This window comes from Arvicola amphibius, chromosome 11 (genome assembly GCF_903992535.2).
Source record: "Arvicola amphibius chromosome 11, mArvAmp1.2, whole genome shotgun sequence".
NCBI lineage: Eukaryota > Metazoa > Chordata > Mammalia > Rodentia > Cricetidae > Arvicola > Arvicola amphibius.
The window spans coordinates 36,265,038-36,290,959 of NC_052057.2; the positions used below are offsets into that span (position 1 = coordinate 36,265,038).

At 42.8% G+C, this 25,922-nt stretch overlaps 1 protein-coding gene across 1 annotated transcript in view; it reads right to left on the reverse strand.

The window, feature by feature from the left end:
• Fat4 (FAT atypical cadherin 4) overlaps nucleotides 1-25,922 on the reverse strand; it is a 132,181-nt gene that overhangs the window by 18,304 nt on the left and 87,955 nt on the right. The window contains exons 8-10 of the mRNA XM_038348047.1: nucleotides 19,157-19,407; nucleotides 12,961-17,310; nucleotides 3,301-3,405 (exon numbers count right to left, since the gene is read on the reverse strand). Coding sequence (XP_038203975.1) covers nucleotides 3,301-3,405; nucleotides 12,961-17,310; nucleotides 19,157-19,407 — 4,706 coding nt within the window. The remainder of the gene's footprint in view (nucleotides 1-3,300; nucleotides 3,406-12,960; nucleotides 17,311-19,156; nucleotides 19,408-25,922) is intronic.

Sequence of the window (25,922 nt, forward strand, 5' to 3'; positions counted from 1 at the left end):
GAACACTCCCTCCTTGGGATGAATCACAGGGGGCTCCTTTGGAGTCATTTTGCTTAGCGTTTCCATTTGTTTGCACAGCCTGTTCCCATCTTGACTGTGAGTTTTGCTGATGCTGCTGCCCTCAGCCAAGTCCTTCTCCCCACACACTGGTCGATGTGGCTGACGATTGGAAAGTAACCCACAACGGCAGGCAGGGTTTATATCCAGCTTTGAAAAGGTTTCATTCTTTAGTTGGGATTTCATGTCTATAGTAAATGCATTGAGTTAGAGTCTGGGAATGGTTGAGCTCAAAGGAATAAACGCCACTATTTCAGAGTACTTATAACTGAACCTCAGTCATAGAATCATGGGAAATGGAAGAAAACATCAAAGATAAAATAGCCTGGAAGCTTTTGCAAAGTATACATAGATTAACTTGTCATTTTCTGTCCAGGCAGAGATAAAAGTCAATATACTGACTAGAAAATATGTACAGTTTATTACTTTAAATCTTAAACCAAAGTTAAAAAGTAAAAAATTATAAGAATGATACATATGTAATATAATGTCAACGTAGGCTTCGTATGTCATTGCTTTACATCTACATACATTATTTAAATATTATGCATTTATCACTTATCATTTATCTACTTTTATCTATCTATCTGTCTATCTGTCTGTCTGTCTATCTATTATCTATCTATCTACCTACATGCCCATAGGGCCATATTATACAGGCCCATATCTCTACATTGAATGGCGGCCAGACTTCCAGGCCATAGTTTGCACCTGGCCTCATAGAAGACGGTCACCTAGCCTTTACAGACAAAGGGTCAGGATATGCTATTATAGTTCTGCTCCTTCTTTGTAATTTGGGGGACTCCTGGGATAGAGATGTTAATTCGGCCTATGTGACAGAGCTGGCATACAGAGCAGGAAGATAGGAAGACGTGACAAAATGGGAATAGAAAGGTGTAGACATGGTGTGGACATGATTAAAGCCATTCACCTGGTTACCTAGGAAAGAGAATGATAATGAATTTCCCCCTCAGTTTACATTTTGATATAAAAGCTGTTTGGAGAATAAAGGCGGGTAGAATTTTCAGGATGTGAACTCGGGATTTCATGAGGGATCACTGAGAATCTCCCTTCTGATAAAGCCATATGAGTTGTGTCTTTAATCCCATGCCTCCCCTCTGGTCTGGAGAAATAATTTATGGTCTGGGAAGGCACTGGACCCCGACACATGCCTGTCATCTACTTAACTGTCTAAACCTACATACCTATACATCTACGAATATATAAATGAATCAAAATCTAAAGAACAAGCCTTTGGCTGATGTGACTATAAAGGGAACAATTTTTTTCTAACCTCAAAACTCCAAGGAAGGTAGTGTTCGGGGTCTATGTGTCACTACCCTGTGTGTCACCACCCCGAGTCTTTGAGGCATTTCCATCTGCTGCTTCTTGTGTGTGTGTGTGTGTCACCCACATTCAATTTGAGCAGGCAAATTACTTTTCCTTCTAATTCGGGCTATGCAGCTTGGAACGACGTATTGGACGGATGATGAATTCCAAGGCTTTTTATTTTGTTTTTCTTTCTAAATGCTTCCCTGGTCATCTGACAAGGTCCACATTTCGGCAGTGCCTTGGGGTTTTGCCTTTGGAAGGAATTAGCTGGGACCTGGACTGCCAGCCTCATGTCTACTGTAATTTATAGTACGATTCCTCTTCCCGCAGGGATGGCTGCAGGGTGAGAAAAGGTGCATTTGGGTCCCTAGGTATGACCCCTGACCGTCCCCTCATACAGTGGGTTTTATATCAGCACCGTATGGAAAACGACCTTAGTGTTTGGCACTAGTTGTTCTCAATACGCACACTTGCTCGTGAAACGGCAAGGAACGCTAACTCTATAAACACTCTGTCAGTCACTTGAAAATTATTTTCCACTTTCCACTCCAATTTATTTTTTTTTCTTTCCAAAACACAAGTTAAATCATGAAGCCTGACTGTGGGAGCTCAAAGACCTGGCCTTGTAGGAGACCCGAGGAAATGGTTGTTTTCATATGGACAGACTCCCACTGCTTTGTGGGCACTCTGATAAGACCCTAAAAATGTAATATTGGCATGAAACCAGCAACGGGCACCTGTTCTCCAGTCGCAGCCTCATGATGCGATTCCTTGCCAGTTTTCCTGACTTTGAATAAATCGCTTAATTTCTGAGCCTTAGAAACATTGGTAAAAATTGATTTTACCTAACTATATTTTATTATTCTCATTGTTATAATAATTATTAGTGCTTCATTTATGTGATGTGGGGACATCTGAGTCATAGCACGCACGTGGAGATCAGAGGGAAGGCTTACAGACATGTCTCTGGTCACTAGAAACTCCATCTCTCTCTACAGACACTAAAACTGCAGATCCCAGGCCCATCCAGCAGTGGGAACACAGAAGGAAAGGCAAGAGAACCAGCTTTATCCTCCCTAGAGACAGACATGTCCCCAGAGATGTAATCTGCTTCTGATGAGAGGTAAGGAAATCTTAAATAGACGGATTAGTCACAGTTGCTTGCTGACCTATTTCTGGGTAATATTTGCAGGTGCCTTGAAGACATCAGTAGATGCCACAAGAAGGTCTGATAATGTCCATCAAGAGAACACAGTGGTAGAGTTTTTATTAGCTGTTGAGAATTATCCGCAACAACCCCAATGTGCATTTAGTTCCCAGACTCATCTAGTAGAAATGGTTGAATTCATGTAAAAAGGAAACAAACAAGAATACAGAGTTGAAAGTGTTTGGAGCATATTTTAAGTATTAAGTTAACGTTACAAGAAGGCGTCCATAAGGCTATTGTTATTTTGAGTTTTTTTCTGACAAGAGTTAAAGTGATGTACTTGGTAACATTGCCATAATTGACTTTAAAATAGTTAGCATTAAATATTTCATTTTACTTGTGTGCCTTTTGCAAAATGATTAGTAGTCTCTTAATCATACATTGCCATAGTAGACTGCTCACCTATTTACAAATATATATATTATATTCACAAATATATTTTATATTCATATATGTATATATATGATTTATAGGAACAGGGTCTCTTGTAGTACATGCTAGTCTTGAACTCTCTATGCTTCTAAGGATGACTTTGAACATCTGGTCCTCCTGCCTCCTCTCCTGAACACTGGGATTATAAGAGTGCACCACCATGAGGTGATGACTTAAACCTAAGGCTCAAGGCAGGCAAGCCACCTACCAACTGAGCCACATCCCTAGAGCCAGTCTCTAGATCAGTATAACAATGGATACATTCTACTCACCGAATGGACAATGGCAGTAATACGATTCCACACCACTCTGACAGGAGCCACCGTTGAAGCAGGGATTGCATTCACAGTAATTGACAGAAGATTCACACATTTTCCCTAAAATGTATCAAACTTGTTAAGAAGACTTAGCAATAAATATACTAACCACATCAACTATAACTATATGAAAAACTACATCCTTCAGGAACAAATCCCATAGAGACACAGAAGCCAGAAGCCCCTCTGCTCCCCAACAGGACACTGGGATCATCTCTCAGAGTTTCATATGCTATCCAGGTGCGCTGTTATAAAGATCTACACAATTTGTACATTTTGTGTAGCCATTTTGGAGAGAGGCCTGTTTTCAAGGGAATTTCATGGTGAAAACATTCGAATTATTCCCCTGACTTTGATCCTCCTGTTGAGGTTGCGCATTCACATTCAACACTGGGAGTGAAGTTCAAACTTTTACAATTCCATTATAGGAATTTCATTGAGTCAGGCTTCTGAAGGGAAGAATTGGTGTGACTGAGCTTGCCAAGCTACATCTTTACCACTCAAAAATAAATAAATAAATGAAAGAAGGAAAGAAAGACAGGAGAAAAAGAAGTGTCCCCGAACTTATCCCATGCCTTGTGTAAAGAAGAATAGGAAACAAGAAAACCCATCAGTCACATTTTCAAATTCTTTCACTCCTTCTCTAACACAGACGACACACTTATTCTTAGATAACTGTGTATGCTGTAGATTTACAGCATAGAAGTGTTGTTCTTGTGGATCTTGTTAAATCCGATCCATTAATACTGGGCTGGGCAGAGAGTAGATGGAGAAATAGCCATTAAAAAGGCAAGAACTGCCTGAAGACGGCATTTTCTTTGGCACTGGAAAGAAAGCTACTCATGCCACAGAGGAAGCCTTAGAAGTTGGAGGTTAGCACTGTCAGTCTGGCAGCACATTGAGTCACCGAGGAGACAAGCGAGTCACCGAGTCACCGAGTCACCGAGGGGGTTTGCAGATCCTGTCACTGGGGTGGGAATGTGCATCTGAAGTGTGGTGCCCTTCAGTGGACTGGAGCCCAGGGCTAAAGCAGAAGGGGAACGGAGCGCCAGAGTCCATCTCTCTGCCTTGCTGTGGATGCCATGTGACCAGCAGCAGCCTGCTCCTGCTGACATGATGTCCCGAACTACGAGCCAAAGTAAACCCTTCCCTCGCTAAGCTGCTATTTTTGGCCCTTTTGACACAGACACAAGAAAAGTGACTAATATGGAAGCCTGTTTCCTGCAAGAGAGGTGACAGACAATGGCACTGACCGAGCAAGTTCCCTGCTTCTGTGCTCAGCTCGAACTGGGCCGGGAGAGCATTTGCTCTCTTGGCAGCCAAAGTGCACTGTCTAAATCCTGTCTTCTTTTGTTGCTTCCTTCTATGTACACATGAATAACTGTTAAAGTGCTATTTCAATAGATCTATTTGAGAATTACTAGTTTCCTGATTCTAATAGTGAGAGAGTGTACTTTCTAGTTAATTTCCATTTATTGAGATTTAGACTCTTATTGTTATAGTCATCTTCAACAAATCTGTTTCCATGTGTGTGTATGTATGTGTATGGGTGTGTGTGCCCACAATATATTGGTGTGTGTGTGTGTGTGTGTGTGTGTGTGTGTGAGAGAGAGAGAGAGAGAGAGAGAGAGAGAGAGTATGTGTGTACAAGCACATGGAGGCCATGTGTCTATGCCAGGAGTCTTCCTCAGTGGTTATCTACTTTAGTTTTTGGCCTGCTGTTTCACTGAACTCAGAGTTCATTGGCTTAGTGAAGCTGGCTGGCTAGTCAGCTCCAGGAATCCCTCTGTCTCACCTTCTCCAACTTTGGAATTACAGGCACATCATCACACCAAGCTTTTAAAGCAAGCCTTATGGATCTGAACGTGGGCCCCCTCAGAAGTGGCAGCCAGCATTTTTCCATTTGTGCCAATTCCCCAGCCCTCAATTGCTTTCTCAGTACTAGGGCCTGGTCTTAGAGGTGGCTGTAAGCTGGGCAAGCACTCTGCAGAGCTGTCTCTACTGCACTGGTGAGCCCTTTGTGTGTCTTGCAATGCATATGTTTTGTCCCCACAGTTAGAGAAGGCTGACCACAGACAAATGCCTTACATCACAGCAACTTTGCTCTAAACACATCGTAAGCTTTTGTTTAACTCATTTTTGTTTTCGCGGCTTGATTCTGAAAGCCACAGTGGTTTGAGTCTGACTTTATAAATCTGAGTCAGGCAGGCCTCGTGGCACGGCTGAGCCATTTCTGAGCATCCCAGACTCACACGTTCAGTATTTTCCTTTATAAACAGCATCGGCTGCCCCCTGACACGGCAGAACACGGAGCACATTTTCAGAACGCTCCTGGACTCTAAGGGGAAAACAACGGGACAAACCAGTGACACACTTAGACGCACCAAAAATAAGTCTGTAGTGTGGTAGGAGTGAGACATGGGCTAGACTGTGTTATTGCAAGCTTGTGCTGAACTTCACACCGTTGATGATGGCTAGAAACACATCCCCCTCCATCTAGCAACTCATTTTCCTACTGGATAAGGCATACACCTTTTTAGAAGTATGCTTTTTTTCCTTATTAAGATGCCATCATTATCCATTACAGATTTAAAGAAGTCCTACTAACTGAACTCTTATTTTCCTACAAGAAAGTCATACACCACATCCTTCTTTTACTGCAAAAGAATATGTGATTTTCACATAGACTAACAGTGTTAAGTACTGTTGGATTTCTCTACTCTCTTCCTTATCTCATTTTTTTTCTTTTAGAGTCATGCTAAAAGTGACATATATATGTGAGCCTATATATCTTACAGGCAGTGAATGTAAGACATAGATCATGGGACCATATTAGTGGGCTATAAAATGAAAGCTTCATTTCCGAAAGACAAGAGACAGGGATGCAAGGACAGAGAAACCTTGGCTGGATCATCAGGAACATGGTCTCGCATGCTTTGTAAGAAACAGCAGGAGTTTTAAACCCAGGTAGCTAACCTTTTAAACTTCTACTCTGGTGACTGGAGAGATGGCTCAGTAGTCAAGGGAAAATCCCACTTTTCCAAAGGACTGGTGTTGGGTTCCTGGCACCCACCTTAGGTAGCTCATAAGTATCTGTAACTTCAGCTCCAAGGGACTTAGCGCCCTCTTCTGACCTCTATAGGCATTGGACTCTGGTACACATACCACCACACAGACAAACACATACACTGAGTTAAAAATAAAATAAATCATTAAGAAACTAACTCCAATTTGAGTTCAATCCTTTTGTAAATATCATCTTTTAATTTTTCCATTTAATAATAAAATAAATTCAGATATCCTTTTTGTGCACTTTTAATATGAATTTCTTGTCATTCACAAATGATAACTTTCATGTAAACATCTAAGTTTAATTTAAATATTCACTAAAGGTTATTTCAGATAGCTCAAAGAGAAGTGTAAAAACACCCTAGAATAAATATAAGCTTTGATAATGCATTTCAAAATATACAGCAAATAAAGTCATGGCTTCTAGAGAATAGGAAATATTCTGAGAATGATTGTCTTCACAGCTAACAGGTATTTTCAGGAGGAAAAAAGCAAACTATCCTTTTGTTAATTATTTCAATTTAAAGAAGTCTTATTCTCAGAATTTTTTAGAAAATAATAATCAAATATATATAAATAACTTCATGGGGGAGTTAGTTTTGTCAGAATATATGAGTTATTCACCATTTAAAGGCATATTTCTCAGTTCTCCTTTAGTGGATAAAAATTATTTGTATTGAAAGAGTTGGTCGAGCTAGATATTTATATTCAAAGACACACCGTGAAAGAGTAAAAATTTGATTTAAATTTCAGAATCTAAAAGAGCCACCAAATGTCTTCTCAGGTGTTTAAAGTTCAGACTCAAAGTCCCAGATGGGAACCAACAGTCAATCCTGAATTGTTCTGTGTGGGTGGGTGTCCCTGCAAAGCGCTTCTGTTAAGGGTGTAAGGTCAGGTAGAGACGGCAGATTCCAATCACTACAGCATCTCCTGGTCTGATACTCCTTGTGCTGCAGCAGTGTGGAACCCATTTTTGGCTCTTTAACTTAATTAATGTTCTGAGTCGATCAGCAGTCCCTACCAAAGGCTTGTCCCTTGCATGCTCTCTGGAAGAGGCACTGAGCAGATCTGTGCTCTTTTGTGATATTTTGATTGTGTTCTGACAAATAATGCTTGCTTGGAGTCAGGGGGCGGAGACAGCCACTAGCCGACCAAAAATAACCATAGAGGTTTGGAGGATTGTAGACAGAGAGGAGACAGAAAGTAGTAAGTGGGACTGAGAGAGGATCTTAGCCCTTTTGGAGGGAGGAAGAGAAGAGGTAGGAGGTGACAGGTGGCTGCTCCCTGCTTCTCTGATCTTTTGGATTCTCACCATGATATTTGACTCCCATTTTTTTATTATATTAATTTTTAATTATATTAATGCTTCACTACGTGACCATCATGTGAATTGCCACAGGTAGTAAATGCATCTGCACAGAGGACTATACGCATGCATTTACTACCCTCGTGGGTGTTTTAAAGAATGACTTGCTCTTGCTGCTTTGACAGCAGGCCATTAACTGTGCTGATAATCACTACGTATCATAGACAAATGGAGAATTGCTCCGGGTTGTGAAGTTTCTGATCACATGGAAAATGGGAACTTGCGAGGGTGAAAATGCATGTGTAATCTTTACGTGGGGTGTCCACACAACTCCTGGGTGTACAATTTAAGCTTACGTGCAGTGCTTAGTCAAAGATGCATGATCTTCAGCAGAAAAGGGGAGGTAAATTGAACTCAGACTGAAGACGGAAGAACCTGTTCAACAGAGATTGAATACTGTGGCTTTGCTGAACACAGGCTGAAGATGGAAGTGTTTGGTGAATGCAGACTGTCCCTGTTGGGAGCACCTGCAATGCATTTATTAAGGAAAAATATTCAAGGTTTATTTGTTCCACACCATATATTTTTTGATAATTAGAGAGGAACTAAGCTGCCTATTAGCTGTTAAACAGAACCATGCTGTGTAGATAAGGATTTTTTTTTTTTTTTGAGATCCTATAGTTGATGGGACTTTCTGCTTTCCCGGACACAACTATGCTTTGCCACCACAAACACTGTTACATCTCTTGAGTTTATACACAGAGGAGAAACGGAACATAGAAACTATTGCAATACATTTTGTATGCAAATAACTCTATTAAAATATTTTATTGCTAATATTTAGGTATGTGTTATTCATTCTGAGGAGGCATGCTTGGAATACTTTTTAAAATATTTGTTATTTTTTGTGTGGGGGGTGTTTTTCCTGCTTGTTATATCTGTCCACTAAGTGCATGCAGTTTCTGTGGAGGCCAGAAAAGGGTGTCAGAGCCCCTGGAACCAGAGTTACAAAGGTTATGATCTGCCATGTGAATGCTGGGAGCTAAACCCTTGCCCTCTGCAAGAGCAGAAAATGCTCTTAGCTGCTGTCAGCTCTCCAACCCCTCAGAAACTTTTAAAGTTAATTTAGTACCAAGTAGTTATTTCTGCACACTGTGTAAGCTGTTTTCATCCCTTTTTCCAGGAACAGGTACCCCCAAGGAATTTAGTTCATCAAAGTGTTTTCCTCAAAGTATTTCTTCTGTAGAAAGGTGTGCCGTGCCTACTCACAGAGTTTTTTTTGTTTTGTACCACACATCTCTGTCACCACAACTTGTCACGACACTCACATATAACTTGGGATTCTCTTTTCCCTATCTCGTCCTCTGTCCTTTCTGTGAAATCATATGTTTGGCAAACTCCTTAGGTAAAATTGCTATGTACAGCCTGCATATAACTTTTCTCTGTCTGGAAAAAATGTATACTATAAATTGAAACAAAAGTGATGAATGGACAAATTTTAACTCCCCCCAAAAATAACAAGACATGCCTTGAAGCCCAGGGAAACATCACATGGTAACAAGCCCAAGGCATACTTGCTAAAGCCACACTGACTTGTACCCCTATGTGTGGCAAAACCTACAATATATGTTCAGGTGTTCCATAGTGAAATAAACTCACTATTCTCTTCTACTCTACTTAGAAATCTTCTCTGTAATATGAAATTTAAATTGTAGGAAAGTGTACTTAAACAATAAGACTACTCACTTTAATACTGAATGTAAACATGCTGGGATTTAGAGTCGCCTAGGAGACACAGCTCCTGGTGTGTCTGTGGGCGTGTTTCCAGCAAAGTTTAACTGAGGTTCATGAATGTAGGTGGCTCAACCCTTGACCTGGAGTCCTGAGCTGAATAAAATGGTGAAAGTGCCGGGGGCAACAGTGCTCATTTCCCTCTGCTTCCTGACTGGGGCAGGAATGTTCCCACCCACCCTCCATCCCTTCTCCCATGCTTTCTATGTCACGATAGCCCGTACCCTCAAACTGAGCCAAAGTGAATCCTCATCCCCGGAGGTGACTCCGCTGGGCATTTTATCATAGCAATGAGAGAAGGAACAAATACAGAAACATAAAGAGAGTGGGTGGATGTCACAGACTCTCTGTTTGCATTTTCTTTTGTTTTATTTCTGGTAACTAAGGATTTGGAACCTAAGTTATACAAAAAGCCAGGATCAATGTCTTTAAATCATACATTCATACAACACTGTCACAGGTTTATTATGTGTAGAGTTCTATGCTTACTCTGGAAAATAAAATTCAATAAATATAAAACTGGGCGATAAAACAATGATAATGTTGTAATCATCGTATGCCCCCTTCCTGTCTCCATGACATGATTATCATTTTTATGCTTACAGCTTTATTGGGAGTTTTCAGGCACCCAGACACTCCTCACACAAAGCTGCTAGGAGCACATCAGTCACAATCTCTCACTCTTCTAAATGTGAGCAGAGCTTCTCATGCTGAAAAGAAATACAGCAATGCTTCCCCTGCTCCCTCTCCCTCTCTGTGGGTGTTTCTCTGCATGTCTGTCTTTCTGTCTCTGCCTCTCTTCCCCTCTGATCTGTCTATCTGCATGGTTATGATGTATAAGACATGAGGATCACTGAACAGTAATAGTTTGTAATGTTGTAGGCTTTAAAATGTAGATAAAACACAAGAGAAGATCTACAACATTAAATGGCGTCTGAGAAAAATACATGAGGTGAAACAGTTCTGTCGGAATCATATGGATATGAGTTTCTGTGGTTACCCAAGCATGGGTATAACAGGGCACTGCCATAAGTTGACATCTACCAAAGAGGTTTGCACCTGTGGTCCAACCCCACTCTCCCTACCTCTCCTCCCCTGCCTCCTTAGCCTCTGATATTGGCTGCCATAATTTTCTTAATAACCTTGGAAACCATTTATTTCCATAAAATGGTAACACAAACTGAAAACTCGTTTAGAAATCAATATAGTCCTGTGTGAATATTCTTGACAGACTTGAGACAAGTAAACCACAGACATTAGAAAAACATGTCAAGAAATAGCTAAGGTAGGGACCTGTTACAAATGACTCCAGTAGCCTAAGCAACAAAACTAAGAATCCACAAATAAAGTTGCATAATATTAGAAAGCTTGTGCACAGTGAAGGAGAGAATTGAGTAGGGGAAAAAGACAGAATGGGAGAAGATCTTTGCTGACTATTCATCGATGAAGAACTAAATATTTGAACCACATAAAGAATTTGAAACACTAAATACTAAGAGACTAAGTGACCCCACCAATGGAGTGTTCAGTGTAACAACTAGTTCTCAAAGAAGGAGCCACAAATTGTCAGTAAACATGGGAGAATTTTTTTGACATCCTGAGCTAACAGGAAAATGAAAACTAAACCAGCCTTTCTTCCCATCCCAACAAGAATGGTTGGTCACCATTAAGCAAACAGATAATTCAAAATGCTATGAGGATTAAGAGAAGAGCAAGTCCTGTGCCCCGGAGGAATGAGAACTCACCCAGTTCACCAACAAATGACCCAGCTCTATCACAGCCAGACATATGTCCAAAATGCTTCCTATCCAACCATGGAGATGAGTGTCCACTTATGCTGCACTTGTCAAAAGCCAGGGAATGGAAGCAACCCAGGGGTGTATCACCGGATGAGTGGACAAAGAACACAGGAGTGACAGGTGGATGTGAGCCACCATGTGGGAGCTGAGAACTGAACCTGGATCCTCTGCAAGAGCAGCTTGTCCTCTTACCTACTGAGCCATCTCCCCAGCCCCAAGATCCTAGATTTTATATAGATATATAAAATCATATATGTCTCTGTGTGTGAAAACCGTATGTATGCATGTATTCATATATATGTACATATGACAGAAAAGGAGACATGCAACTGTCCTGTGAATGAACGGGATTATAATAACAGGAGAAGAGAACGTAGAGAGGAGGATAATGAATGATCAATATACACAACATGCTTGTAAAATGTGTTTAGGGGCCATCATTGTGCAATGAGTATGAGCCAAGAAAAAGAAAACTATGGATTCTAAAGGAATTAGTGAACACTTATAAAATAAAAAATGCTTTAAGATGTGTATGATCAATTCACATGTGAAGAAAATAAAAGGTACAATGTATGTTTTGATTTAGTTCTGTATGTCCTTCTGTGCCTGACTTTTTCAGGTAACATAATTTCTTCTGGTACTCCATAAGTACACACAATGATTAGGTGTTGCTTATCAGGTGATAGAAAAGCTACATAAAAATAAAGAATCTAAAAGAATAGAATTATAAAATAAAAGGCCATCATATGTAGCTAGTGAAAGCATTGTTGTAAATTCTGCCGTAGAAGCACATGTACACACATGTAGGTATATGGGGTTTGTAGTGTGGCCTGTTAGATTTGACGTAACCCTATCAAACCAGACATGAGGGCGACAGAGACAGCTCAGGGCTTAAGAGTAATTGTTGCTTTGGGAGAGAATCCTGATTCTGTTTCCACTACCCACGTGGTGGCCCACCACCATCTATAATTCTAGTTCCAGGAGACCTGACACCCTCCTCTGATTTCTATGGGCACCAGGCACACCCATGGTACACATGCATACACGCAGGTAAAACATTCACACACATAAAACAAAATAAATCCAAAAATAAAAAAATAGAAATGATTATTAACCCTCCCATATAAGGCTCAGGGAACATGATGGAAGAGGAGGCGGGAAGACCATAAGAGCCAGAGGACCAGGGTGCCTGGCATGAGATACTGTCTCCAAAACACGGCAAGGATGCCATACTCCTGAAATCTCAACAGCATAGTTGCCTAAATGAAACCTGTATAATGATCATGCCAGCTGCTATACCAATGTGGAGGCTGGAAATTCCACAGGGCCCCACCCCAATAAATGTGCATATAAACAATAATAAGTGGACTTGATAGACTATATTTGTATATGTACAGATATGTAACAATAGTAACTATAGAAGAGATAATGAACTTAAGAGGGAATGGGGAGGGACATGGAAAGAGTCAGAGGTGTAAAAAAGAGTGGTGGGAATGGTATAAATATAGTATCCATGTATTAAATTCTCAAATACTTTATACACACACACACACACACACATACACACACACACATATAACGTTCATACTAAGGCTAAAGTCTTCGGGAAAAAAAACAGTGGCAAGCACAGCAAGCAACACGCCATCATACCTGTGTATCCAGTTTTGCACACGCAGTTGAATCCCCCAGGGAAATTCTGACAGACAGCCCCATGCTTGCAGGGGCTGGGCAGGCATTCATTGATATCTCTCTCACAGGCTCTCCCAGTGAAGCCATCTGGGCAGCTGCATGAAAACCCTCCCACTAAGTTGTGGCAGGTTCCCCCGTTGTGGCACGGGGCCGGCAGGCATTCGTCAATATCCACTTCACACCAGCTTCCAGCGTAGCCTGGCACACACTTGCACTGGAAAGGCTGCAGAGGCTCATTGGCCACGATGATGACCGGCAGGCTCTCCTGGATCTTCAGTGCGGAGCCCACGGCAAACCTCCGCAGGCAGCTGCCTCCGTTCTGACACGGGCCGTGAACGCAGGGGTCATGATCCACAGACTCCACCCTTACTCCACTCTGACGAAACAGGATCTCTTTGATGCTTTCAAAGAAGGTGGCTACACCACTGGGATTCACATACTGGTTATGATTTCGCTTCACAGCTGCTAAAAGGAACGTCCTGTTGTTCTCCTCGTAGGCAGCGTACAGCTGCACCGCCGTGCCCAAGCCTGTCAGCTGGGAACTAGCGATGCGCTGGAAATGAAGGTAGTGGTTAGTCAGGAAGTCCTTCACTGTGGGAACGCCAACGCGGAGCAAGATGCTGTTATCTATCGTGGCATTGGAGAATCCCACAAAGAAAACCCGGATATTGTTGGAGACTGCACTGTGGACTCCATCGCTGCTGACGACTGTCAGATCGAAGGTGCCATCTGTGGACCTGGGCTGGGAGGTCAGGTCACAGCTGCCTGCTGGGATACTGAAGAGGCTTGTGACTCCCGAAGTGAGGGAGCAGTGAAAACTGTCTAACACATCCGGATCCTGCGGCTTCACAGAGCCCAGGGTCCCGCCAGGAAATAAGTTACCGTAATAATTAACAAATATCTCCACTGTGCGGGACTGTGAGGGGTTGTCATTTTGATCTAGAACGGTGATGTGCACGGTTCCCGTGGATGACATCTGAGGTGCCCCAGAATCCCTGGTGACCACAGACAGATAGAAGTCTGCGATCTGCTCCCTGTCGATCTCCCGGGTTGTGCTCAGAACTCCGGCGGTGTTGAGACTGAAGTAATTAGTGGCTGGGCCTGTGCTCAGCAGGTAATAGTTGAAGGGGCCTTGATTTGGAGGGAGGTCAGGATCTGTGGACTGCAGGGTCATCACTAGAGTTCCTGGGCGCTTGTTTTCGAGAACTTCCCCTTCGCTGACAGACAACACGGGTCCGTTATCATTAATGTCTTCCAGGGTAACTAACAAGGATGCACTTCCTGTGGCTGAGGGGGTCCCTGAGTCCACAGCCAAGACCGTGAGATTGTAAACAGGCAGGGTTTCCCGGTCCAGCCCTGAGGTGACGGTGATCTGCCCTGTCTGGGGGTTAATGGAAAAGGCACCGTTTTCATTCCCTGATCCAATGAAGTATGAGAACCTGCTCCAGCTCGGGATGGAGTCTGAGTCAAAGGCACTCACAAAAGTCACGTGGGTCCCAATGGGGACTCCTTCACTGATCTGGACCCTGTATGTGTTTAGACTAAACACTGGTGGGTCGTTAGCATCGAGCACAGTGATGTTCACAATGACCTCATCGATGTCCGCCCCCCGAATGCTGCCGAAGTTCTTGGCCAACACCTTCAAAGAAACCCTTTCTTCTTTTTCCCTATCAAGAAGCCCAGACACATAGATCTGCCCCGTGGTCTTGTGGATCTGGAAGCCCTTCTTCCGGCTATTTCCAAAGATCAAATAGTGGACCTCCCCATCAGCCCCCATGTCTCTGTCACTGGCGAACACTTCCCCAACAGCCGTGCCCCTAGGAGCCGCCTCCGAGACCTCAAAGTAGTAGAGCTTAGAAACAAAGCGAGGCACGTACTCATTGGTCCCCTGCAACTGGATGTCCACAGTGGCAAAGCTGCACTTTTCCTCATCCGGGACATTGAAGGCTTTCACAGTGAGGTGGTAGCTCTGCTTGGTTTCAAAATCCAAGAAGCCTTGCGTGGTGATGACGCCTGTGTTGGGGTCAATGACAAACAGGTCACTGTCGGATGATTGCACCGTGTAGGCAATCACAGCATTGACCCCCGAGTCAGCGTCCGTTGCGTTTAGGTGAATGACTGTGGTTCCACTCGGGGCGTTTTCCATGACCGTTGGGAAAAATCTGTCGGGCACAAATACTGGGGAATTGTCATTCACGTCGGCCACATTCACAGTCAGGCTGCAGTAGCCAGTTCTTGCTACCCATCCTCCATCTGTGGCAGTAATGGTCATCTCATGCTTTGAGCACAGCTCGTAGTCCAGGGCTTTGGCGAGCGTTAGCACACCTGTGGAAGAATTGATGGCAAAGATGCCCTCTTCGTTCCCAGAAGAAATGTCATACCTGATCAAACCGTTCATGGCTGTGTCCCGGTCTCTGGCAGAGACTGTCCTGACCACAGCCCCGACACTGTGACTCTCGGGGATGGTGGCGCTTATGTGGCTCTGTGAGAATTCAGGCGTGTGGTAGTTCTCTTCGGTGACCGTGATGTGAACAATTGCTTGGGACGAGAGTGGAGGGTTCCCTTTGTCCTTTGCAGTGACTGTGACCAAGAAGTTCTGATTGAGGTCGGAAACCAAGGGAGCGGCTATTGAAAGCCATCCAGTATGATTGTCCAATTTAAATTTCCCTAAGTGGTTACCATTAGATATGAAATATTCCACCTCAGAGTTTACTCCAAAGTCCTTGTCATCCTTAGCGGCCACTTTGATTAGCTTAGTACCAACTTTAACAGTTTTCGTAACTGGCGTAAAGTATTTACTTTTGAGAAACTGAGGTGGGTTATCGTTGCTGTCCACTGTGTTGATGGTAACCGTGGTCTCGCTGAGTAAAGAAGGGTTGCCTCGGTCGGAAGCTGTCACAATGAAACTGTGCCTATTGATGTTCACATTACTGAAGCCGCTGACGTTTTGGTATCTTAACGCCTGCTTATTGAAAATCTCTCCAGTGGTGGCATTGATTCTGAAATACTCTGACTGAGACTTTATGAAATAAAACACTTGTCCATTTGACCCCTCATCGGGATCTGTGGCTGATACTTGAGTAACTTTGGAGCCAACCTCGGTAAGTTCGGGGCAATCCAAGTAATAAGAGGGTTTGCTAAACCTGGGCGTGTTGTCATTGACGTCTGTCACGAATATGGTGACGTCAGTACTTACAGTCCACCCAGAATCGTGCGCAGATACTCGGATCCTGTATCTGTCTCTATCTTCTCTGTTTAAAGGTCGGCTAATGACAATGTCACCTGTGTTGGGGTTGATCGTAAATGGAAGACTTGTATCCACTATGGAATATCTACTGATTGCGTTTATGCCAATGTCTTCATCAGAAGTCGTGACACGGGTAACCGTATAGCCCAAGGGGGAGTTTTCAGAGACATAGGTGCTGAATATCTGTGAAAACCTGGGCGCATTATCATTTTCATCTAAGATATTGATGATGACCCTGACTGAGGTGCTCTGGGAAGGGGACCCTTTGTCTGAGGATTTCACAGTGAGCTCGTAATGAGATGTCTTTTCTCTGTCTAGTGGCCGAATGCTTCTGATTTCACCCGTAGCGTGATTAATCGTGAAACTGTTCTCCTTGTTGCCGTCCACAATCTCATAACCTAGCTGTCCATTGGGCCCGCTGTCCTTGTCTGTTGCCGAGACTGTAAGGATTTTGCGAGGTGATAGGTTTTCCAGGATCTCTGACACGAATGGGTCCTCTTCAAAAGCTGGAGCATTGTCGTTGATGTCTAACACCGTGATGTCAAGCTTCTCGTAAGAGGAGAAAGGGGGGAAGCCCCCGTCTCTCGCTTCAATCCAAACAACATATTTCTGTATCTGCTCAAAGTCCAAAGGCCGATTGATGGACACCTGTCCTGATAATGGATCGATTTGGAAAGTATTGCCCAGGTTCCCACTTGCAATGTAGTAGGACAGAGTTTCTCCTCTCAAAGAGGACCCCGTGATGGTGGTGACCAGTGTGCCCACTGGCTGGTTTTCCGGGAACATGAATGTTTGTTCTTTGGCTCTGACTTTAGGGAAATCGGCCTTGTTGGCAAACCTGACAGTCACTGTAGTAGAATCTGTCTTTGGAAATGAGCTGCCATCTTTCACGTGGACGGAGAAGGTCACCTCAGAAGCGCCGCCTAGAGGCCCCGTTGCCATGATTGCCCCCCTCAGGGGGTCGATGAGGAATTTTTCAGAGTTTCGACCTGAGAGTGAGTAATGAAGTTCAGAATTGGATCCGATGTCCTCGTCGGTGACCGTGACGGCAAAGACAAAGGAACCTGCAATAGAGGAGGTACTTGGTTAAAACTGCAGGGGATTCTGTGGGTCCTGTGGGTGGTCCCTTGATAAATATGAGGCTGGGCTGCCGCTGGGTTCAACCTTTCCACCACTTCTGGAAAGAACAGCATCAACTTTATTGTCTCTCAAGTCTCGAGGTCAAACCTGACTAATGACTTCAGAAATGAACCTTTAATTTTCTCAGTGAGTCCCACAAAAGGTGCTAGACTTAGTTATTATTTTCTGTTGAGAGAACCATGGCAAGCACTGGCTGATTGTCTGGAATCAGAGCCCCCGGGCACAGATCCTCTCTACCCACAGTCCTCCAAGAGACACTGCAGTCTCAACTGTGCCAGGAGCCACCCTCTGCTCAGTGAAAAGTGCCTAGCACTCACAGCATCTGGATACACTGCTGGGTTGCTCTCCATGAAAGCCTGTCAACAAATTTGCTCCATCCTCAAACCCTGATTTTGGGTCACTACACCCTTTATGTCCTGGCAAAATTCTTTCTTCTCTGAGCTACTACCAAATAGAGATAACGTATGTGTGTACACACATATGTGTAATGAATTTAAATAAGTGTAAGGTCATAAAAATAAGAAATGAATTCATGGACTCAATTTGGATTTCAAGAACCAGTCCCTGGCAAGATGCCCTTGAAACAGACTGGAGTGGAAATATGCAGAGAAGCTTCCAGAGAAATGGCTTCTGAGGATCAGTATCTCATTCAGAAATCTTTCCCCATATCGCCACAGAAGTATCTGTGACAGAAGTGAGAAGCCGGAATTTCATCAAGAGGCAATGAGTTTTGTTAAATATATGAATATGAATATATGAATAAAGGCGATCATGGTCAACACCTCATCGTGCCCAGAGGATCCTCCCCTGTACAGCACACACTGCGTGGGCCAGAATCATCCAGTCAGCATCATGCCAACACTGCATGGACCAGAATCATGCAGTCAGCATCATGCCAGCTGGATTTCTCAAAAGGGATTCATGAATTCCTATTTGCATTTCTTTTTGGTGGAAATCTGGCATGTCCATTTATAGATTTTATTCATTCAACTGGTATCAGACATTCTGGAGTTAGTAGGAGATCAAAGAACATGAAGAGAAATTCTGGATCCACTCATTTATTCTTCTAATAAAATATTTTCAAGGAAAGAAGATGGTATTGCTTCTATTTGTATATTTTACTGCATATAATTTCATCAAAATTATAAATGGCAGCATACCTACTTAGTTTCTGAAAGAATACACCGCTGCTTACTACATGATAAACTATTTCTTTTCAATGCAGGAAGATAAGTTCATGTTGCTACCAAGATGGCAACTCACAATGGGCTCATAAGATTGACAGCAGAAGTAGGAGTGGAGTGGAAAAATGCAATATTTAGAATTACTGATTCATTCAACTTTTTGAAACTATATCTATGAAGAACTGAAGTTGAATATTTATTTTCTTCAACAATGAGGGAATTGGTATGAAGAATAAATACATGCCTCCCCTCTTAGGAACTTACACACAAATGAAATGTCACAACAGCACCATCATTGAGGATGGAGAACTTATCTATTTTGCTCACTTAAAGTGTTGAAGAGACATTTTAAGAATTAAAACCAGGTAGCCACGAGAATTGTGAAGTCCTATACACAGCTAATCTGGATAAAAGAAAATAATCTACAAAGCAAGAATTAGAATTCTTCAGTTTCATCGGACCTAAAATTCACACCCTAAATTTCAGAGAGTTTTCCAAATTAGACTGTATCATATGTCTCTTAGCACTGTTCACAGAATGCGTCGGATCAGCTACACACACCTGGGTGACCTTACTATTGAATTACCTGGAAGAGTAGGAGATGGGATGTGTGTGACATACGGGTGATGTTGGAACCGGGGTGGGTTGTCATTGACATCAGTCACTGTCACAAGCACACTAGTAGAACTGGAGAGAGACTCTGGAGACCCAGCATCACTGGCAACCACGACCAAAGTGTAATTATCTTTGGTTTCTCTGTCCAGCAGTGCACTGGTGATGATCTGTCCCGTGGATGGGTTGATGGTGAACTGTGAGTTTCCGCCGATGAGGCTATAACTGAGGCAAAGAGCAAGGAGAGGTTGGGTCACACTCAGCTATGATGCCATGGCAACCTGCTTTCTATGAATAAGTTAAAAAACAGACAAAAATGTAGAGATTTCACAAAAAAAGTTTAAACACACAGCAATGAGAAATTCCAGACAGAAAATAGTTACTTGGAATTAGTTTACTGTCACGTAAACAATCATTATTCTAAAATGTTCAATGACCACAAGAGCCCTTTAAGGTCCTTAGGAGTCTCTGAACCCTCAGATCAGATCAACGCAAGACCAGAAAATAAGCCTAGAACACAGTTGCCATTCAAACAGATACACTAGGAACTGGCAACCTCTGCCTTGTTGTAATACTGGGGTTGGTGGCCAGAATCACCAGTGGAGATTTTTAAACACCTTTAAAAGCATTTCTATTCTCTATCTGTAGTACTTGGGGAGATTATTCTTTAAAGACAAAACACTAGATGTGTAACGTGTTGGCTACACAGCACAGCAGAGGGCTGTTTTCCCGTAGAGACATTGATGCCTCCATGTTGCCTCGTTCCTCAGATGACCTCACTGCGTCCCTGTCAGGGAAGGATGATATTTTCCTGAACAGTTTGCTGCTCATTCTGGACGGATCAGCTACTTCCCTGGAGTTTTCACTGAGCGCAGCTTCTCCATTTTCTCTGAAGAGGAGACTGGCTCTCTGTGTCTGTTCATGATTTTGTGTCTGACGTGGAGTCCAGAATGACAGTCAGAGAAGCAGTCTGACTTGAAGGTCCCCAGCACAAGGTGAACACATAGGCTACAGATCAGAAGTAGACGTCTTCAAAAGGCTTTCTTCTTTATACAAGATACCCATCTTGGAGTCAGATGTGTGCCTTGGTTTGACCATGTGAGCAACGCAATAGATGATGCCTTACTAGAAACTGCAGAGCAAGAATTGCTCACACCACAACAGCAAGGTGCATAGTCTATAACATGCCCACAGCCGAAAGCAAAGGCCAGCGTTTCTATACTATTTTATGGATATGATGTACTTCAGAGTTCATATTTACAAATATAGAGAGGTGCTATATAAAAATATAGAGGTGCTATACAACAGAATGGGAAATATAATAGAGAGGTGTTTGGTTGAGAAATAACTTAAGGATGAAAAAAGTAATTGATATTGTTCAAGGCTTTCAACATTTTTGGCATACATATATGCCTGAACTAAGCCTAAATCAGAATAAAAATAAATTCTATTTCTTAGGGTTGAAGAACCTAGTAGTAAAGTACAGTGATACCACCCCCTTTATAGTTAACAACTTTTTTCTTTAAGTAAAAATGAGGTTTATAGACAAAATTCTAAGTTATCAAGCCAAGGCTTGTGAAATACTCAAATGAACTTGCCTTTCTGAGATTCTCTGGGGAACTGGATCCTAGAAGCAAGTGATGCCTACTCTGAAAACTATCAGTGGTTATAGACATTTCCAGTAATTAATAGGAAAATAAGTGATTGGTTCTGCTATGAACATTCTTCAACAGTTTGACAGCAATAAGGATCAAGATTCAACCAACTATTTCCTCCCATAAAATCCATTAAAAAGTATGAGCAACAAAAATGAAAGACACTGAATTTTGATGTTTTCTACATGGTGAAGAATAAGAAGCAAAGGTTGAAAGGCAGATAATGTCCCAGCTGCTGCGAGTTTAACTAAAGGATAAAGGAAGCATCTATTTTAAGACATAGGTTACTTATTCCATGCCATCAAACATAGTATTGCCTGTAGAACTGTTTAAAAATAGTTAATATACTCTTAGCTGGGGTCATACTTGTGGATTCCTGAAAATTTTCCTAGTGCCATGCTTCTCTCTTGTTCCTTAATTGCTCCCTCAATCAAGACATCTCTTGACTTTCTCTCCCTTGCCATCCTTCCCCCTTCTAGAGCATCCTGGTCCCTCATGTTCTCCTCCTCCCTCCCCTTCTCCCCTCTCCCTCCCCTTCCACCCTTTGTTCCCTCCGACACACACACAAACTCCCAGTATTCTCAAGAGGTCTTATATGTTTCCCCTTCCCAGTGGGTTCCATGTATATCTCTCTTAGGGATCTCCTTGCTGTCCAGCCTCTCAGGGATCCTGGACTATAAGGCTGGTTGTCCTTTGCTTTATATCTAATAGCCACTTAGGAGTGAGTACATACCATGTTTGTCTATCTGGGTCTGGGCTACCTCACTCAGGATAATTTTTTTCTAGTTCCACCCATTTCATGAATGTAGGGGACAGTTGTGAGACTTGGGCAGTCTGTGGGGATCACTGGCAGTGGGATCAGGATTTATCCCTGGTGTTTGAACTGGCAACTTGATGCACATTTTCTTTGGAGGGATAGCTTTCCCAGCCTAAATATAGGGGGAGGGCCTTGGTCTTGTAAGAAGTGAAGTGTCAGAATTTGTGACTCCCCATGGGAAACCTTACCCTCTCTGAGGATGCAATGGCATGGGTGGGGTGGATGGAAACGTGGAGTGGGAGGAGGGAAGGGAGTGGGAACAGGATAGTTATGTAAAATGAAAAAAGATTGTATGAAAAAATCCTTAATTAAAAATTAAGTAAATAAATAAAAAGTCTCTTCTGTGCTCAGTGAGTTGACCATGTGACTCATCTATCCTTGAGTCTATTTATGTAATTTATAACACTTGATGATTTATGCATGTTGAACTTTCAGTGAATTTGTAAGATAAAACCAACTTGATCATTGTTAAAAAATAGGCAATATGTTTAAATTTTTAATAAAAATTTACGATATTAATATGATTCCTGTTGAGAGCTTTATTAAATTCTGAAATGCATGAAAAGTTTATTTTAAAGATGTAGTATGGTGTAACACCCATTACTTGCTAATTTATGCATCCAAGCTGGGAAGAGGGAGAAGCAGCACCAGCCTGTCTATAAAAAGACTGCCGTGGAAAGCCTGGGCCAGGATTTTCACGCCTCTCTTCTTCGAGGCTCAGTTGGGTTCTCAACACCACACATACTCTTGGGCTTCTGGGCCCCTCAGAGACAGTTGTACATTCATGATGTCATTGAACCGTTTACTGGTGTTCTTTTAATAGCTGAATGTCTATGCTGTTCCTTAAACATTTCCAACATGTTATCAACATCTTACTGTGTTATATGCTTGAAGAAATTTCCATATTTTTTCCTTGAAATGTGAAATAATTCTAAGCATTTAGTTTTAGCCTTAGACTTTTTATAGATGAAGCAACTAAAACTATGGGAAAATCTATGTACAAAGAAGTTCTCGAGCTACAAATAGATGATCTAGATGAGAGCTATGACCTTGGTAGTTTTAACATGCTCTATGCCCATCATATCATGATATTAAGATGGAAAAACTCAAGTGAGGTTATAGAGTGAAAGTTAAGAAATGCCATACCTGGGGCTAGGCAAGGTGGTGCATGCCTTAGATTCAAGTTCTTGGAGGTAGAGCCAGATGGATATATCTGTGAGCTTGAGGAAAGTCTGAAGTATATATCAAGTTTCAGTCTTGCTAGAATTGCCTAGTGAGACCATATCAGAAAGAGAGAAAAAGAGAAGACAAGAAAGAAGAAAGGAGGGGAGGAAGGGAGGGAGGGAGGGAGTGAGGAAGAAAGAGAGGGAGAGAAGAAGGAAGAAAAGAAGGAAAGAAAGGGAAAGGGGGAGAGAGAGGTGGAGGGAGCAGGGAGGGAGGAAGGAAGGAAGGAAGGAAGGAAGGAAGGGAGAGAGAGAGGGAGGAAAGGAGGGAGGGAGGAAAGGAGAGAGAAAAGAAGGAGGCAGGCAGGGAGGGAGGGAGGGAGGAAGGGAGGGAGGGAGGGAGGGAGGGAGGAAGGAAGGAAGGAAGGAAGGAAGGAAGGAAGGAAGGAAGGAAGGAAGGAAGGAAGGACTGTATCTGGTTCCTAAAGCCAAAACAAATTATTGGCCAGGGTTTACCACTGTTGTATTTGGCTCATCATGGATCTAGTTTAATACAGAACAAGAAATCTGGATATCTGTTTTCTGATTTGTGAATAAGAAATCGTGATTTTCAATCATCTACACAACCTGAAACCATTCTCATTTAAAATCTGACCCCAATGGATTCTTCTGGCAGTCCTTGCCTCTCCCTGGGATATACTGGGGTCGTAAGACCCTAAGCTGAGTCTATGTGAACACAATTATTGTTAGAATCTAAAACACAGTTCACTTGGGCAAATTATAACACTAATATCATTTAAAGCTCTTTTGCCTTCTCACATTTTCTCTTCGTCTGTAAGACTAGGTGTGTGGAGGAGACGGAACACTGCTGATGGCAGTGAGGAAGAGCAAGCCTCCTCAAAAAGTTCTATATTGACTGATAACAGAATATTGCTGTCAAAAGGAGAAAGAAAGAGAGAGTGTCAGGCAACCCTTTCCATGAAGATTCTGGCTCCGTTTTTCAATACCGTTGACTACAAGATTTCTGTTGGGACTTGTATAAGACACAACAGAGAGGGTGTTTCCTGATGAGCGTGATTGGGTTCAGAGGTCAGGCTACAAAAGCAATAGTGAGCCAGATTTGGTCTTTGGGCGACAGTGTGCTCAGCTTTGGCATGAGCCACAGTGGGATGGGAGCGTGGCTCTGTGGCTTGGGAAAGTCCTGATCCTCTCCCTTGGGGCAGAAAATGATGTGATCTTTGGGGATTAGCACAATAAACCTGGGAGATGCCGAGGCCATTTACTGGGTGCTTAGAATCTCGAGACTGGGCAATAGCGATAGCAAACAGCAAGCTGAGAGATGGTGGGAAAGGAGTTGTCTTTGATGCAGCTGAGCCAACAGATGCCTAAACTTCATTTCTGGCAACAGTCCATTTCATCTCTGACTGAGCTTCTATCTCCTTGGAATTGCTTCCTACAGTAGAATAGAATTGTCCCAATTGTCGTGAGGCATGCTGTGGCCCTCAAACTTCTCTTGTTTTGTTTTGGTTTATTGATTTTGATTTGTTGCTTTTGTTCTCTTTTGCTTGCTTCTCTAGAAGCAGAAAGTTTTAACTTCTTCTGAAGTTTTCCAAGACCCATTCACAGACCCCCTAATCTTTCTTCCCCAGAAGCCCAATTTTTATCTCCTGCACGGCTTTGGTACTAATCCCTGTCTTTGCCTGGAATGTCTTCCTTCATTTGTGCAGACTAGACTGGTGCATCTATGCGGAGATGGTGAATAATTTGACGTTTTGGTTGACCTCTGGGCTGTAGATCTAGGCTGCCCACCACATCCCACACTGAGCAAGAAGACGTATGGCTAGACTGTCTGCATGCCTTACTGTCGAACAGAGAACTCGTACATAGGCATAGTTCTCAACGCATCATGCATATTATAGTGTAGTATGTATAACAGATCAGAACCAGGAATCAGGGAAGACGATGTTTATTGCAGTAGTCAGGTATGATGTAACTGTAGTCTAAAGTGGAGCTTTAAAGCAGAGTCACAGGAAGCAGTAACATGAGAAAGTACCCACAGATTGGGTAAGGATGAGCAGCGGCCTTAGACTCAGGGTGTGGATGAGTAGAGCAGAGAAACATCACGTGTTTTTTTTTTTTTTTAAATCACAAAGCCAAGAAGCAACACAAGAAAGGTGAGGAACACCTAGAACACTGAGGCCTGAATGGGAACATTAACACAAGGTGGAGCATGCTCATCAGGGAGTCATGGACACAGAGGAGCTGGAGTCACAGAGTCGCACCAACAGTTCAAACATAGCGCAGTATAATCAACACAAACATGGCACCGCCAAAGAAATGAATACTGCATATCTCTCTATAGATAGATAGATAGATATAGATTAGATAGAAAGATGGGTATAGATATGTAGATGGATAGATAGATATAGATTAGAAAGATGGATATAGATATGTAGATAGATATAGATTAGATAGATAGAGACAGATATAGATATACTCTTAGATTACCTTAAATGTTTTGCCCCTCCTCTCCAGCCTCTTCAGTCTGACCCTGGCATGGCGTCCTTCTTAGATGTATCAAGTTCATAGCCCTCTGCCTGATCCTTCTAACATAAGGACACCACCCGACAGAGGCCATCTGCTGAGTTTCTGGTGAGGCCTCTGATGTCCACAAGGACTTGGGGCCATGTTCATTTGCATCTTCTCTCCCCTTCCACGGTGATGCAGCATCATCCCCCTCCACGGGGTGCAGCAGCAGGAGTCATCAGAGCCACCCTCCCCTCCTGACTGCGGCCTGGCTAACATCATGATCCTGTCCTTCCCAGCATTGACCATTGCATGTGCTATACCAAAGCAAGGCCCCCTGCCTTTGAAATAGTTTCTTATAGCTTTAACCCAGTGGTGGTTAATGGTGTGATCTGATTGGACATGGAGACCGGAGGCTGGGAAAGGATACCTCTGGAGGAGTCTGCACGGGGCGTCTTCAGAGATCAAGAAGGCTCTGACTTAAGCATAAGGTGTGAACCGAATGCTGGGGGTTGAAGCTCTAGGCAAGGGGCCTGCTGGGAAGAAGTGAGTCACTAGGGTGTGCATTGGAAGGGTGTC